General features: G+C 47.6%; 1 protein-coding gene across 3 annotated transcripts in view; it reads right to left on the reverse strand.

Moving 5' to 3' along the window:
* Nucleotides 1-17,599, reverse strand: part of dlgap1b (discs, large (Drosophila) homolog-associated protein 1b) — a 287,295-nt gene that overhangs the window by 5,753 nt on the left and 263,943 nt on the right. For all 3 annotated transcript variants that reach the window (XM_041881102.2, XM_041881100.2, XM_041881103.2), the window contains exons 10-11: nucleotides 2,556-2,977; nucleotides 1,394-1,485 (exon numbers count right to left, since the gene is read on the reverse strand). In XM_041881102.2, the coding sequence (XP_041737036.2) occupies nucleotides 1,394-1,485; nucleotides 2,556-2,977 (514 nt within the window). The remainder of the gene's footprint in view (nucleotides 1-1,393; nucleotides 1,486-2,555; nucleotides 2,978-17,599) is intronic.

Consider the following 17,599-nt stretch of genomic DNA (forward strand, 5'->3'; position numbering starts at 1 on the left):
CAGGGAGGTTCTGAGAACGTTTAACTCTGCTTCCTTGAACGTTTTCCTGTGAGGTTTAATTAACGCTCTTAGAACTGAAATTATAGGTTATTTGGAGGTTTTAGAATAACTTCCTTAAAACCTTTACTGAATGTTTCAATAAGACTTTTAATAACACAGATAGCTTATTTTGGGTTAACTTTTTTGAACTCCAAGCACTGTTAGAACACATGGAAATTCATTTCCTTAGTTAATTAGTCATGTGAATGCATTTTATTTATTGTGACATGGCATCAGTGAGATTTGAACTTATGATCTTCGGTTCTCTATCCATTGTATTAGTCTACTGCACCACCAGGATGGGAAAGGGAAAGGAAAGGGGGATACCTAGTCAGTTGTACAACTGAATGCATTCAACTGAAATGTGTCTTCCGCATTTAATCCAACCCCTCTGAATCAAAGAGGTGCGGGGGGCTGCCTTAATCGAGCTAGCATTCCATGTTTTTTTACACATGCAAATATATTTATTTTAGTCTATTCAAACAGACACCATTTCAAAGGAAAAAAGCACTCATTAAGATAAGGTGTGGCCCATTAGTGGGTGCGGCCGAAACACCTGAACACCACTGGCATACCACACACCTCTGCACCTTTAAATGATTGATGACCTTAGATATGAGCATTTGTGGCATCCATTTCAGAAAATTTCTACATTTACCTACAATGTATCATTGGTGTAACCATCATTGGTGTTACTATTCCTACTTGTGACACAATGTTATCATAATGATACAAATTATTTAAAGTCATTAAGCTACCATATTAGTTGATTTAGAATGGGAAGATGCACCCAAATCCATATAAATAAATAAATATCAAGAATTGATTTCCAAAATGCTATGCCCAAATGCCATTGCAATTCAAGAACGATCCATTGACCATCAGCACTTCACAGAATTTTCAGATTTTTAAACAATGCTATGTAACTGATTGTATAGAATAAAAACAAGATTTCCAAATACTTATGAATGAATAAATGGAATGGTCAAAGGCGCTGACATGGCATCCATTCTAAAACTTGTCTGAACTCTCTAAACATATGGCTTTGCACAGGACAGTGTTGGACTTGGAACCATTCCCATTATCCTATCAGTATGTCATCACCATACTAGTCTGGGACTATTTCACCTTGTCCCTCCACACTTCAAAGTTATTATGCTTTGAGTGGTGAGTGGTGATAGACTAGAATCCTATTCAGCTAGAATTTGCATGCATAGCGGTGTTTGGTCTGACACTGAGTGTAAATTCTAAGCTTGTATAGATCATCGCATTATGTGACAGTTGGCTCTGAGGGGCCTGCTGACACAGTAGACTAATACTGCAGTGTGTGTGTGAATGTGTGTGTTTTACATACCTGATTCTCCTTACACAGCTCCCGAAACTGCTGGAACTTCTGAGACATAAGCAGCTGGGCGCTGCCTATTGCACTGCGGATCTTCCCTAGTACTGTGGAAACACACACACACAGACTTTGCCTTTGATGAGTGCAAGGCTTTAAATATGTGAAGAGTGGGAACTGGGAACCTAAACTGTGAATTTTGATGAGAAGGGGAATGTTTATCCTGCACACCAAATAAACAAACTTCCCACCATGACATATGAGTTGTGGATGTCGAAACCAGCCTCACGTCTCAATACACGACCTCGACTTAACAGGGGGCAAATATACTGCAGAATCACTAGTCAAGGGCTGCCCAGCAGACAGTCACCCTCACGTACTTTATCCTGTGTTCTCTCCATCGGAAATAATGCATTAGCATTAAAGGAAGAAATCAGTTATGTCACTAGGGACAAATCTAAGGAGCAGTATTCTATCCGTACGAAGTCTACCACATTGGGCTATGTGTCCCAAATGACACCCTAATCCCTATTTAGTGCATTACTTTTGACCAGAGCCCAATAGGGCCTATAAAGGGAATAGGATGCCATTTGGGATACAGACAGTGTCAGTGTAGCACTGTTAGTGTGGTGCTATGGAGCTGGCAGCAGGCTTGAGGAGCTTATTAAGTGAGTTTGAGCATGAAAACCCCCATTGAGCGTTGCTGTGAGAGGTCACTATACTGTTTATCTACAGGACAGATGTGTGGCCGGACCCGTCCAGCAGCTAGCTCCCTATTGATGACTATGTCTGCAGAGGAGATAGCAGGCAACAAGCAGGCATTGTGGCTCGCTGCTATGAATGCCATGGCCGTGTCTCAAATGGCACAACATTTCCTATGTAGTGTACTACTTTTGACCAGAGCCCTATCGAGCCCTATCTGGGGAATAGGGTGCCATTTTGGGACTCAGAAAATTTCCTTCAGTCTGTTTGGGCATTTGGAGGACACAGCCAGACAGAGGGAAGGAGGGAGAAACGCAGAGATACAAAGAGAGGGAAAACAACTTATATGACCTTCACATCATCATCATCAACACCCCCCAATGCATAGCTTTTGCACCAGTTTGCACATATTTAGCTCAATGTTCTTGGGTTGATATTGTTTTGTATGTACGTGCACGTGTGTTGTCCCACTCACTCTCCTCCGGTAGCTCGTTATCCATCTCATCCAGTTCCATCTGTCGGCACCAGCCCTCCATGCGCTCCATCTCGGCCTGGAGAAGCTTAAGGAACCACCTCCCGTCCCTGGGACACATCAACCCCCGTCCCCCCACCACCTCCATGGGGTCCTCTACCTGGTCCATCCAGGGGTCTGGCGGGGGCAGGATGGATGGGTCCAAACCCACCTCGCCGTATTCCTCCACGGTCAGGGCGTGGTAGTGGTTCCCCGAGCCCTGGATGGAGACGGTGGAGGTGGCGGCATCCCGGGAGTGCTGGCGGGGCATGGTGGCTGAGTGGCGCATCACCATCTCTGGGGCATCGACGGGACAGTAGTCAGGGTCGTCTAGGTCGGCTTGGACCGCCGTGGTCACACTGTTGGACCTGGTCATCCTGCGGTAACTGGAAAGAGAACCACAGAACCACGGATTAGAGATCAGAGTTAGTGGATGTTGGGTTAATAGAAGACATGCAGGCTTAGTATATCAACACAGATTCTAGATCAGATCAGCCAGGTGTGGGGTGTTTGGGAGGGGTGTCATGGGGGCGTTTGGTCACCTGGCTGATTCAGAGGCGATGGAGCGTGGCCTCATCAGTCACCCTGCCCTGCTGTAGGGCTGAGTCTCACAGATAACACCCACCCACCCTCAGGGCCCTGCTGTACAGCTGGGGGTGCAGCTTTTGATTTAGCTCGAGAGGCTTTGTGCCCCTGTAAGACTCCTCTTGCCAAGTCTCAGAGCAAAGTGCCAACACACAGCCACAAAGTCACACACTTGCACACAGATAACATCTTTTCAAAATACACAGACGGGCACACACATGTACACACACGAAAGCACGCACGTGCACACACACACACACACACCACTTGGCTTGTTCTATGCAGCAGCCCACCTCCATCACAGTGATGAATGAGAGGCCAGAGGAAGGGGAGTGTTAAAGAGAGAGGTGCCAACTGAATGCACAATGAGTGGACAGCCAGCAACCAGAGACACCAGGAGACTACAACAGGATACAAGATAAACACTAACATGAATGACAGAAAATCATTCACGCGCGCTCTCTCTCTCTCTCTCTCTCTCTCTCTCTCTCTCTCTCTCTCTCTCTCTCTCTCTCTCTCTCTCTCTCTCTCTCTCTCTCTCTCTCTCTCTCTCTCTCTCTCTCTCTCTCTCTCTCTCTCTCTCTCTCTCTCTCTCTCTCTCTCTCACACACACACACACACTGTACTTAATATAGAATTCTGTAGTAAACTATAGTCTACAATATATATAATGTATATATGTTGTGATGTCACGAGAGGCTACACAGCTTTCAGCGGGATTGCTCAAGTAGTGCAAGGAGACCAGGTTCAACCAAAACAAGGATTTTATTAAAGGTCTTGGGAAACTAACGAAAGTATAACACAATTCTGTACTCTGGTGGCTCTTTCAGGGTTAACAGTTCAGGGATGTCTCTTCCACATCCAAAATCATAACTCTCCCTCGCTCAAATAACTTTTCCCCAGTCTTACTATATTCCACGTTGCAGCTAGTGGCCAACCCAGCAAAACGTCCTTCCAAATGTCCCACACGTATTTCCACAGGTGCATATATCCCAAAGGTGAGTATTTCCCAAAGGTAAGTATCTCCAAATCCTTATATTCCTCATGGAAGTGGACGTGCAGCACTCTTGTCCTCCAGAGAGCCCAGCTTGGAGACCGTGTCTCTTCCCTTCAACAAACCTTCAGCTCATCAGCTCCTGATTGGTTTCAGCTGCGCGGGAAGATTGGCCATAGAGGGTTGGAGTTCCCGACCATACCAGCAGATGGAGCCATAGCTGTCTGGGTTTGCAGCCATCTCAGGGGGATGTAACGTCCCTCCAGGACACAGCCTCTCGTGACATCACACATCCCCCTCCTCGGGACCGACGTCCTCGTCGGGGTAAAGGCAGCGAAGAAGGCATCACGCCGGGAGAGGGCGTCCGCATTGCCGTGGTGCTTGCCAGCCCTGTGGACAACAGAAAAGTTAAACGGTTGCAAGCTCAAAAACCATCTGGTTACTCTACTGTTTGATTCCTTGTTCTTGGCCATCCACTGCAGAGGGGCGTGATCAGATACCACCATGAAACGTCGGCCCAGGAGATAGAACCGAAGGGACTCCAGGGCCCAGACTACAGCCAGACATTCTTTCTCCACCGTTGAATAGTTCTTCTCTCTCTTGGAAGTAACTTTCTGCTTAGGTAGAGAATGGGATGTTCTTCACCGTCATGTGCCTGGGTGAGGACAGCACCCAGACCCACCTCCGAAGCATCCGCTTGGACAATGAATTCCTTCTTGAAGTCTGGTGCCACCAGGATCGGACTGGAGCAGAGTGCTCGCTTCAGGTTGAGGAAAGCCGCCTCCGCCGCAGGGTTCCACTTCACCATTCGTGAGTGGCGTTTGGTCGTCAGCTCCGTCAACAGTGCAGCTATGGTAGCAAAATCTGCAATAAAGCGTCTATAGTAGCCAGCGAGGCCCAAAAATGACCTTACTTGCTTCTTGTTGATGGGCTGCGGCCAGTCCTGTATGGCCCGCAGTTTGGCTTCCTGTGGTTTGACCAACCCCCGCCCAATGGTGTACCCCAGGTAGTTTGTCTCACTGAAGGCCACCTTGCACTTCTTCGGGTTTGCCGTGAGCCCTGCTTCCCTGAGCGAATCCAGCACCGCTTGTACCCGGGGTAGGTGGCTGGCCCAATCCTGACTTTGTATAACAACATCATCCAAATAAGCCGCTGCGTACTCTTGTGGGGCGCAAGGACTCGATCCATCAGGCGTTGGAACGTGGCAGGTGCCCCGTGGAGACCAAACGGAAGTCGGGTATACTGGTAGAGCCCCTCCGGGGTGGCAAAGGCTGTCTTCTCCTTAGACGCCGGGGTCAAGGGCACCTGCCAGTAGCCTTTTGTGAGATCAAGAGTGGTTAGGAAACGAGCATGCCCCAAGGAGTCTATTAAATCATCGACACGAGGCATTGGGTATGCATCAAATTCAGACACTTCATTCAACTTTCGATAGTCATTACAAAATCGTACTGAACCGTCTGGCTTGGGAACTAGTACGATGGGACTTGCCCAGGCACTGTGGGACTCTTCGATTACTCCCAACTCCCGCATCTTCCTTACCTCCTTCTGTATAACCACTTTACGAGCCTCTGGCACGCGGTACGGGCGCTGGTTTACCGTTCGGCCAGGCAGGGTGCGGATCTCATGTTGGACCACCTCTGTGTGACCGGGAAGGGAGGAGAAGACATCCTGGTTCTGCTCCACGAGTTCCAGGACCATCTGTCGTTGATGTGGGGACAGATTTGGACCCAGCTGAACCTCTTCTCGCGCCGGTTCCTGGGTCTCTGTGGGGGTAGAGAGCTGAACAGCGCCTCTCTGGCGTGCCACTTCTTTAAAAGGTTAACATGATAAATCTGCTCAGTTTTCCTTTTATCTGGTTGCCTCACCTTGTAGTTTACTTCTCCCATGCGTTCAATGACCTCATATGGTCCTTGCCAGGTTGCCAGGAATTTGCACTCAACGGTTGGCACCAGGACCAGCACTCTGTCCCCCGGCTTAAACTCCCTGGGTTGAGCAGATCTGTTGTAGGAGGCTTGCTGTTGCCGCTGACTGGCCTCCAGGTGTTCCCGCATCATGGGATAGATGGCCTTCATTCTCTCCCTCATAGCCCCTACATGGTCGATCAGTGTCCGCTGTTGGCATGGCTGCTCCTCCCAGGCCTCCTTGGCGATGTCGAGCAGTCCTCTGGGTCTGTAGGAAAGCAAGAGCTCAAAGGGTGAAAAACCAGTAGAAGACTGAGGTACCTCTCTCACCGCAAATAATATGTATGGTAACAGCTGATCCCAGTTGCGCCCATCTTCCCCTACCGCTTTCCGCAGCATGGATTTTAGTGTTTTGTTAAAACGTTCGACTAGGCCATCTGTCTGGGGGGTGGTAGACCGAGGTTCTCAGCTGTTTGATTTTCAGTAAAGCACAGAGTTCTTTCATCACCCTGGACATGAATGGAGTCCCTTGGTCCGTCAATATCTCTTTTGGGATTCCCAGACTAGTTGAGAGACGGAACAGCTCCTTGGCGATTTGTCTGGATGTAGCCTTCCTCAGCGGAATGGCCTCCGGGTACCGGGACGCATAGTCCAGAATGACCAGAATGTATTGATGTCCCCTGGCACTTTTCGGTAAGGGCCCGACTATGTCTAATCCAATCCTCTCAAAAGGAGTTTCGATAATGGGCAAGGGAATGAGCGGGTTTCTATATGTGGGCTTTGGCGCAACCTGCTGACACTCAGGGCAACTACGGCAGTAGTTCTCTATCTCTTTGTGTACTCCTGGCCAAAAGAAACGTTGCATGATTCTTTCCTTAGTCTTCTCTACCCCCAAGTGGGCCCCTAGCGGGTGTGTGTGGGCTAGGTTGAGTACTGTGGCCCGATAGGGCTGTGGCACGAGGAGCTGTTCATGCACTTCCTCATTTTTCTTGACTATCTGATATACTAACCCCCGGTTTACTGCGAAATGGGGGTAAGTAGGGGTTGTCTTATCACCTAACACTACACCTTCTAATACCTGCACATTTCTTAAGGCATTTGCAAGAGTAGGATCTTGTAATTGAGCCGTACCATACTGGCCTGTGAGAGGGGGAAGCTCTTGGGTGCCTGGGACGTCTTCTTCACTGGAGAACGGAGCACTTTCCTGGGCTGCGTTCTCTTCTCCCGTATCCGGACCAGTCTCGGTGTCGGTCTGGGCACCTGCCATCCCTATCAGAGCCCGGGCGGGAGTGAGTAACTCGGAGGATTGCACCGGAGCCTTCCCAGGATGAGTCTTGCCTCTCCGTTTCCGAGGTACTCGGGTTATCCTCTCCTGAGACTCTCTCCAGAGTGGGTAAAAGGCTGGGCAGTCTCGTCCAATTAGGACAGGGACGGGGAGGGAATCAACCACCCCCGCCGTCGTGTGTATGGTTCCCCGTGTGCTGGTCATTGTAAGTTCAGTAATGGGGTATTCTCTGGTGTCCCCATGGACACAGGAAACTGGGAGGACTTTCCCCGGGGTCAGACACGTTGGGCCCACCAAATCCTTACGCACCAGGGTGGCCCGGCTACCAGAATCCAGTAAGGCCTCCACATCATGGTGATTCACAGTTACCGGGCAGGTGGGGGGTCGATCTGGGCCGCCATCTACGACTCCCAAGAGCGAGGCAAAACGATGTGTGGGTGCTGAGCTGGAGGACTCCGCAGTGGGCATAGGTTCATCGGCTGGTTTCCCACACTGCCAGGAGATATGTCCCATCTCCCCACACCGGTAACACTGTCGAGGTTCCCCATCCTGGTGTACTCTTCTTGGACCCGCCTGGTTTCTGGCTCCCCCTGGAGCCGGGATAAGTCCTGACGCGGCGGGGTTCGAGACCTTGGGGTCCTTTGGACGGGTTTTCCCCATTTGTGGTGGGGCCGCACTCCTGGGGTCTTTTCGGGAAGCATTCAGCATCTCCGCTGTGGCCTGGTACTTTTCCACAGCTTCCACGGTCAGATCAGCCGTGGTCAAGGCCTGTTGACTGATGAACCGTTTTGCCTCATAAGGCAGGGCGCGTAGGTAACGATCCACCACAACGGCCTCCACCACCGCCGCTGCTGTATTCCTCTGCGGATCCAGCCATTTCCTTGCGATTCGGACAAGTTCATGCATCTGCGCCCGAGGAGGTTGGTCTGGTTGGAAGGTCCAACTGTGAAAGCGCTGGGCCATACCAAACTTTGTGAGTCCATATCTGCTGAGGATCTCAGACTTCAGGGCATCATAGTCAGTAACCTGGTCAGGGCCCAGGTCCCGGACAGCATTCAGCGCTTCCCGGTTAGAAAGGGGGCTAACAGACCAACCCACTGTTGCTTGGACCAGGCTTCCCTAGTGGCCGTGGCCTCAAATGCATGCAGGTATGCCTCAATGTCATCGGTAGCTCCCATCTTAGATATAAAGTCACTTGCCTTTATTGGGCGGGTATTTTGGACCACCCTCTGTCTCTGCAACTGCAATTCCTCTGCCTTCAGAAGGTTGGCTTTCTTTTGCTCCTCCAAGAGAGCCACGTTTGCTTGCATCTGGGCTTGCTGGCCAGCAACAAGGGCTTTCAATATGTCCTCCATTTCAGTCGGCGGGAGCCTACGGCCAACTTGGAAAACTGGGTGATCAAACCTTCGGTATCCTCCTCTGACATGCACTATTAACGCTTGAGCGTGCCCGTATTCTCCACCATCTGTGATGTCACGAGAGGCTACACAGCTTTCAGCGGGATTGCTCAAGTAGTGCAAGGAGACCAGGTTCAACCAAAACAAGGATTTTATTAAAGGTCTTGGGAAACTAACGAAAGTATAACACAATTCTGTACTCTGGTGGCTCTTTCAGGGTTAACAGTTCAGGGATGTCTCTTCCACATCCAAAATCATAACTCTCCCTCGCTCAAATAACTTTTCCCCAGTCTTACTATATTCCACGTTGCAGCTAGTGGCCAACCCAGCAAAACGTCCTTCCAAATGTCCCACACGTATTTCCACAGGTGCATATATCCCAAAGGTGAGTATTTCCCAAAGGTAAGTATCTCCAAATCCTTATATTCCTCATGGAAGTGGACGTGCAGCACTCTTGTCCTCCAGAGAGCCCAGCTTGGAGACCGTGTCTCTTCCCTTCAACAAACCTTCAGCTCATCAGCTCCTGATTGGTTTCAGCTGCGCGGGAAGATTGGCCATAGAGGGTTGGAGTTCCCGACCATACCAGCAGATGGAGCCATAGCTGTCTGGGTTTGCAGCCATCTCAGGGGGATGTAACGTCCCTCCAGGACACAGCCTCTCGTGACATCACAATGTATATACTTTTTTTGTGTGAAACAAACAAGAAATAAGACAAAAAAACACAAAACTTGAGCGTGCATAATTATTCACCCCCCCCAAAGTCAATACTTTGTAGAGACACCTTTTGCAGCAGTTACAGCTGCAAGTCTCTTGGGGTATGTCTCTATAGGCTTGGCACAACTAGCCACTGGGAGTTTTGCCCATTCTTCAAGGCAAAACTGCTCCAGCTCCTTCAAGTTGGATGGGTTCCGCTGGTGTACAGCAATCTTTAAGTCATACCACAGACTCTTAATTGGATTGAGGTCTGGGCTTTGACTAGGCCATTCCAAGACATTTAAATGTTTCCCCTTAATCCACTTGAGTGTTGCTTTAACAGTATGCTTAGGGTCATTGTCCTGCTGGAAGGTGAACCTCTGTCCCAGTCTCAAATCTCTGGAAGTCTGAAACAGGTTTCCCTCAAGAATTTCCCTGTATTTGCGCCATCCATCATTCCTTCAATTCTGACCAGTTTCCCAGTCCCTTCCAATGAAAAACATCCCCACAGCATGATGCTGCCACCACCATGCTTCACTGTGGGGATGGTGTTCTCGGGGTGATGAGAGGTGTTGGGTTTGCGCCAGACATAGCATTTTCCTTGATGGCCAAAAAGCTCAATTTTAGTCTCATCTGACCAGAGTACCTTCTTCCATATGTTTGGGGAGTCTCCCACATGCATTTCGGCGAACATCAAACGTGTTTGCCTATTTTTGTCTTTAAGCAATGGCTTTTTTCTGGCCACTCTTCCGTAAAGCCCAGCTCTGTGGCGTGTACGGCTTAAAGTGTTCCTATGGACAGATACTCCAATCTCCGCTGTGGAGCTTTGCAGCTCCTTCAGGGTTATCTTTGGTCTCCTTGTTGCCTCTCTGATTAATGCCCTCCTTGCCTGATCCGTGAGTTTTGGTGGGCGGCCCTCTCTTGGCAGGTTTGTTGTGGTGCCATATTCTTTCCATTTTTTAATAATTGATTTAATGGTGCTCTGTGGAATGTTCAAAGTTTCTGATATTTTTTTATCACCCAACCCTGATCTTCATGGTGCCGCTTGCTTGGTGGTGCCCTTTGCTTAGTGGTGTTGCAGACTCTGGGGCCTTTCAGAACAGGTGTATATATACTGAGATCATGTGACAGATCATGTGACACTTAGATTGCACACAGGTGGACTTTATTTAAGTAATTATTTGACTTCTGAAGGTAATTGGTTGCACCATATCTTATTTAGGGGCTTCATAGCAAAGGGGGTGAATACATATGCATGCACCACTTTTCCATTATTTATTTTTTTAGAAACAAGTAATTTTTTTCATTTCACTTCACCAATTTGGACTATTTTGTGTATGTCCATTATATGAAATCCAAATAAAAATCCATTTAAATTACAGGTTGTAATGCAACAAAATAGGAAAAACGCCAAGGGGGATGAATACTTTTGCAAGGCACTGTATTAGACTTTTTTAAATGTAGATGTTCCAAGGGCCTGCATCAGTGGCTTGTGTGGAAGCCAGGAGATGCTAAATGTGTTTATGTTAATTAATGGTCAATTACCGTGAGACCGGCAGTTATTTGCTTGACAATCACCGGCTGACGAAATTCCGTGACCGTCACAGCCCTGCTAACAGGAATGACAGAAAATCTTTCCTCCCAAACATCTCTTTCCCTACTCCACCCTCTCTCTCTCTCTCTCTCTCTCTCTCTCTCTCTCTCTCTCTCTCTCTCTCTCTCTCTCTCTCTCTCTCTCTCTCTCTCTCTCTCTCTCTCTCTCTCTCTCTCTCTCTCTCTCTCTCTCTCTCTCTCTCTCTCTCTCTCTCTCTCTCTCTCTCTCTCTCTCTCTCTCTCTCTCTCTCTCTCTCTCTCTCTCTCTCTCTCTCTCTCTCTCTCTCTCTCTCTGACATGACCTGCCCACAGGGTGACACACACACAGACCCTGAAGTCGCTCCATCCATCTGCCTCACCCCATCTCCGGCCAGTCCCTCCTCCTCCACTTTACCCATTCATCTATACCTCCTCTGCTCCATTCATCTCCCTTCTTCCATGAACAGAGAGCAAGAGGGGAGAGGAGCGGGAGAGATCAAACACACTCACTGTCGAGGTTTACCAGCGCCTGGATGTGTGCGTGTGTGTGTGTGTGTGTGTGTGTGTGTGAGTGCGTGTGTGTGTGCTCGCGGCAGTTAAAGAGTAACTGTGCTCTGAGCAGGTGTGCAGTCATAATGATCTCAGCCTGCTTTATAGCAGCTCCCTCCTAGCAACTTCCTGTCTGTGTCAGGGCAGAGAGGGGCAAGGCCAAACACAAGCAGACTGACTCTGAGAGACAGAGAGAGAAAGAGAGAGAGAGAGAGTGAGAGAGAGAGAGAGAGAGGGGGGGGGGTGGAGTAGGGAAAGAGATGGAGGGAGTGACAGGGACGGAGAGAGAAAAAATAGAAATAGAGAAAGAGAGAGCGGGAGAGAAGGAAACGAGGGGGGGTGGAGTAGGGAAAGAGAGGGCGGGAGAGAAGGAAACGAGGGGGGTGGAGTAGGGAAAGAGAGGGCGGGAGAGAAGGAAGCGAGGGGGGGTGGAGTAGGGAAAGAGAGGGCGGGAGAGAAGGAAGGGAGGGGGGTGGAGTAGGGAAAGAGAGGGCGGGAGAGAAGGAAGCGAGGGGGGTGGAGTAGGGAAAGAGAGGGCGGGAGAGAAGGAAGCGAGGGGGGGTGGAGTAGGGAAAGAGAGGGCGGGAGAGAAGGAAGCGGGGGGTAGGGAAAGAGAGGGCGGGAGAGAAGGAAGCGGGGGGTGGAGTAGGGAAAGAGAGGGCGGGAGAGAAGGAAGCGGGGGGTGGAGTAGGGAAAGAGAGGGCGGGAGAGAAGGAAGCGAGGGGGGGTGGAGTAGGGAAAGAGAGGGCGGGAGAGAAGGAAGTGGGGGGGGTGTAGGGAAAGAGAGGGCGGCAGTAGGGAGTGAGAGAGAGAAGATAAAAGACAAAAGCAACACAGGTTCTTGTTACAGTGCAGTCAGGTGGAGTCCTTCACAGGGCCTTGTAAATCACTTCAGTGGCTAAGGGAAGCCTGCTCTACTCTGTTCTGCTCTACTCTGTTCTGTTCTGCTCTACTCTGTTCTGCTCTACTCTGTTCTGCTCTACTCTGTTCTGCTCTACTCTGTTCTGCTCTGCTATGTTCTGTTCTGCTCTACTCTGTTCTGCTCTACTCTGCTCTGTTCTGCTCTGTTTTGTTCTGCTCTACTCTGCTCTGTTCTGCTCTACTCTGTTCTGCTCTGCTCTGTTTTGTTCTGCTCTACTCTGCTCTGTTCTGCTCTACTCTGTTCTGCTCTGCTCTGCTCTGTTTTGTTCTGCTCTACTCTACTCTGTTCTGCTCTGCTCTGTTGTTTTGTTCTGTTCTACTCTACTCTGCTCTGTACTGCTCTACTCTGTTCTACTCTGCTCTGCCCTGTTCTGCTCTACTCTGCCCTACTCTGCTCTGTTCTGTTCTGTTCTGCTCCGCTCTCCAACTGGGTGAAAAGCTGCTTCAAGACTGGATGACTGTCAGTCTGGATTGTGGCTACAGTGGAACTTGTGTATTGTATTATATTGTTTTCTTCTCTTAGCTCCTAGTTTGTTCAGGCTAATTCCGGATAAGCCCAATCCCAGTTTGGGGTCAAAACGTAAAACTCTAAGCACTAATAGCTGAAACGCATCAGTAGGAGTCCCAGGCATATTAATGGATTCTGCATGTCATGGGTGTATCCCAAAAGGCACCCTTTATAGTGCACTACTTTTGACCAGAGCCTTTTGAACAGAGATCTATGGGCCCTGGTCAAAAGTAGTGCACTACATAGGGATTTTTTTATTTTTATTTCACCTTTATTTAACCAGGTAAGCCAGTTGAGAACAAGTTCTCATTTACAACTGCGACCTGGCCAAGATAAAGCAAAGCAGTGCGATAAAAACAACAACACAGAGTTACATATGGGGTAAACAAAACATAAAGTCAAAAATACAACAGAAAAAATATATATACAGTGTGTGCGAATGTAGTAAGTTATGGAGGGAAGGCAATAAATAGGCCATAGTGCAAAAAAGTTACAATTTCGTATTAACACTGGAATGATAGATGTGCAAAAGATTATGTGCAAATAGAGATACTGGGGTGCAAATTAGCAAAATAAATAACAATATGGGGATGAGGTAATTGGGTGGGCTAATTTCAGAATGGCTGAGTACAGGTGCAGTGATCGGTAAGCTGCTCTGACAACTGATGCTTAAAGTTAGTGAGGGAGATAAGAGTCTCCAGCTTCAGAGATTTTTGCAGTTCGTTCCAGTCATTGGCAGCAGAGAACTGGAAGGAATGGCGGCCAAAGGAGGTGTTGGCTTTGGGGATGACCAGTGAGATATACCTGCTGGAGCGCAGACTACAGGTGGGTGTTGCTATGGTGACCAGTGAGCTAAGATAAGACGGGGATTTGCCTAGCAGTGATTTAAAGATGACCTGGAGCCAGTGGGTTTGGCGACGAATATGTAGTGAGGGCCAGCCAACAAGAGCGTACAGGTCACAATGGTGGGTAGTATATGGGGCTTTGGTGACAAAACGGATGGCACTGTGATAGACTACATCCAATTTGCTGAGTAGAGTGTTGGAGGCTATTTTGTAAATGACATCGCCGAAGTCAAGGATCGTTAGGATAGTCAGTTTTACGAGGGCATGTTTGGCAGCATGAGTGAAGGAGGCTTTGTTGCGAAATAGGAAGCCGATTCTAGATCTAACTTTTGATTTGAGATGCTTAATGCGAGTCTGGAAGGAGAGTTTACAGTCTAACCAGACACCTAGGTATTTGTAGTTGTCCACATACTCTAGGTCAGACCCGCCGAGAGTAGTGATTCTAGTCAGGTGGGCGGGTGCAAGCAGCGTGGGCAAGTTGCAGCGGAGGGTGCAGAGCTGGTGGCCGGGGTAGTGGTAGCCAGGTGGAAAGCATGGCCAGCCGTAGCAAAATGCTTGTTGAAATTCTAGATTATTGTAGATTTATCGGTGGTGACAGTGTTTCCTAGCCTCAGTGCAGTGGGCAGTTGGGAGGAGGTGCTCTTATTCTCCATGGACTTTACAGTGTCCCAAAACTTTTTGGAGTTAGTGCTACAGGATGCAAATTTCTGTTTGAAAAAGCTAGCCTTTGCTTTCCTAACTGATTGTGTATATTGGTTCCTGACTTCCCTGGAATAGGGTGCCATTAGGGCTGCAGACCATTTCCCTTTGTCCTCTTAAACAGGACCATAAAGCAGTAGAAGGTCTGACCGTCTCTGACTGACTTTTCAAGGCGGTCAATGTAGGTTGAGGACCGTATGGTTTGATCACTAGGACCACTATAGACCCTACACACACACACATTCCATGGTACCAGTGACTGGAAAGCCAGCTGTGTAGAAAAAATCCAACCTTCACCTACCCCATTTGCCGCCATAAGTTGACCATATGGAATGTATGGGGTCATGACATAAGTAGGAACATCTTTGTAGAGTAGTTGCTGTTAGAATGAGGATTTGTAAGTTAGATTGAAATTGGTAGAGTTGTATTCAGCGGTGTAAAGTACTTAAGTCAAAATACTTTAAAGTACTACTTAAGTCGTTTTTAAGGGTATCTGTACTTTACTATTTATATTTTTGACAACTTTTATTTTTACTCCACTACATTCCTAAAGAAAATAATGTACGGTGCATTCGGAAAGTATTCAGACCCCTTGACTTTTTCCACATTTTGTTACATTACAGCCTTATTCTAAAATGTATTAAATAAATACAAATCTTCATCAATCTACACACAATACCCCATAATGACAAAGCAAAAACAGGTTTTATAATTTTTGCAAATGTATTACAAAATAAAAACGGAAATATTACATTTACATAAGTAATCAGTACTTTGTTGAAGCACCTTTGGCAGCATTTACAGCCTCGAGTCTTCTTGGGTATAACGCTACAAGCTTGGCACACCTGTATATGGGGAGTTTCTCCCATTCTTCATTGCAGATCCTCTCAAGCTCTGTCAGGTTGGCTGGGGAGTGTCGCTGCACAGCTATTTTTAGGTCTCTCCAGAGATGTTCGATCGGGTTCAAGTCTGGGCTCTGGCTGGGCCACTCAAGGATATTCAGAGACTTGTCCCGAAGCCACTCCTGCGTTGTATTGGCTGTGTGCTTAGGATCGTTGTCCTGTTGGAAGGTGAACCTTCGCCCTAGTCTAAGGTCCTGAGTGCTCTGGAGCAAGGATCTCTCTGTACGTTGCTCCGTTCATCTTTCCCTCAATCCTGACTTGTCTCCCAGTCCCTGCCACTGAAAAACATCCCTACAGCATGATGCTGCCACCACCAGGCTTCACCGTAGGGATGGTGCCAGGTTTCCTCCAGATGTGACGCTTGGCATTCAGGCCAAAGAGTTCAATCTTGGTTTCATCAGACCAGAGAATCTTGTTTCTCATGGTCTGAGAGTCCTTTAGGTGCCTTTTGGCCAACTCCAAGCGGGCTGTCATGTGCCTTTTACTGAAGAGTGGTTTCTGTCTGGCCACTCTACCATAAAGGCCTGAATGGTGGAGTTCTGCAGAGATGGTTGTCACCTCCCTGACCAAGGCCCTTCTCCCTCTATTGCTCAGTTTGGCTGGGCAGCCAGCTCTAGGAAGAGTTTTGGTGGTTCCAAACTTCTTCCATTTAAGAATTATGGAGGCCACTGTGTTCTTGGGGACCTTCAATGCTGCATAATTTTTTTGTGCCCTTCCCCAGGTCTGTGCCATGCTGTGTCGACACAATCCTGTCTCTGAGCTCTACAGTCAATTCCTTCGACCTCATGGTTTTGGTTTTTGCTCTGACATGCACTGTCAACTGTGTGTGCCTTTCCAAATCATGTCCAATCAATTGAATTTACCACAGGTGGACTCCAATCAAGTTGTAGAAACATCTAAAGGATGATCAATGGAAACAGGATGCACCTGAGCTCAATTTCGAGTCTCATAGCAAAGGGTCAAAAATACTTATGTAAATATGTTATTTCAGTTTTTTATTTGTAATAAATTAGCAAAAATTGATCAATATGGGCTATTGTGTTTAGATTGATGAGGAAAACATTTAATTTAATTAATTTTAGAATAAGGCTGTAACGTGGAAATGTAGAAAAAGGGAAGGGGTCTGAATACTTTCCGAATACACTGTACTTTCTACTCCATACATTTTCCCTGACACCCAAAAGTACTCGTTACATTTTGAATGCTTAGCAGGACAGGAAAATGGTCCAATTAACACACTTATCAAGAGAACATCCCTGGTCATCCCTACTGCCTCTGATCTGGCGGACTCACTAAACACACATGCTTCGTTTGTAAATTATGTCTGAATGTTGGAGTGTGCCCCTGGCTATCCAAAAAAAAGAAAAAAAAGGAGAACATTGTGTCGTCTAGTTTGCTTTTTTATAAGGAATCTGAAATTATTCATACTTTTACTTTTACCTTTGATAATTAAGTATATTTTAGCACTTACATCTACTTTTGATACTTATGCATATTTAAAACCAAATTTAGATTTTTATTCAAGTAGTATTTTACTGGGTGACAACTGGGTACTTTTTCCACCACTGGTTGTATTCCAGGCGATATGTAAAAAAATCATTCACTTTTTCATAAAAGCATGAAACTTGGTACACTTGTACAGTTTAGGGCTCTGAACATTGTCTAAACTCATACAATTATGTTATTCCAGAATTATTTTTAAGGACACATTTCAGTTCATACAGTAGCATATATGTTAATGATATAATAATCATAGTGTGATATTATTGATAATAACCTACATTAGACAACATTAAGTTGTCTGAGCAGACAGCTGACAGATGTCTTGAAAAGGCAGCCAGGTTGTTTGTAGTGTTCCTCTCTTTTACTGCTCTCCTCCACTACCTCTCAGTTTGGCAGGCTTAAGCCTAGTTCAAACACTGAGGTGAGGTTATGACCCCCCACACTCACACACACACACACATATTTACTGTGAGTGGGGTAGGGCCACAGAAGAGATGCACTCTCACTGTCTGGGAATGTATAGGGGCACTCTGCCCAGACCATGACCTCCCAGGACGGCCCTGCTGGGACACACACACACACACACACACACACACACACACACACACACACACACACACACACACACACACACACACACACACACACACACAC

Source organism: Coregonus clupeaformis, chromosome 7 (genome assembly GCF_020615455.1).
Source record: "Coregonus clupeaformis isolate EN_2021a chromosome 7, ASM2061545v1, whole genome shotgun sequence".
Classification (NCBI taxonomy): Eukaryota; Metazoa; Chordata; class Actinopteri; order Salmoniformes; family Salmonidae; genus Coregonus; species Coregonus clupeaformis.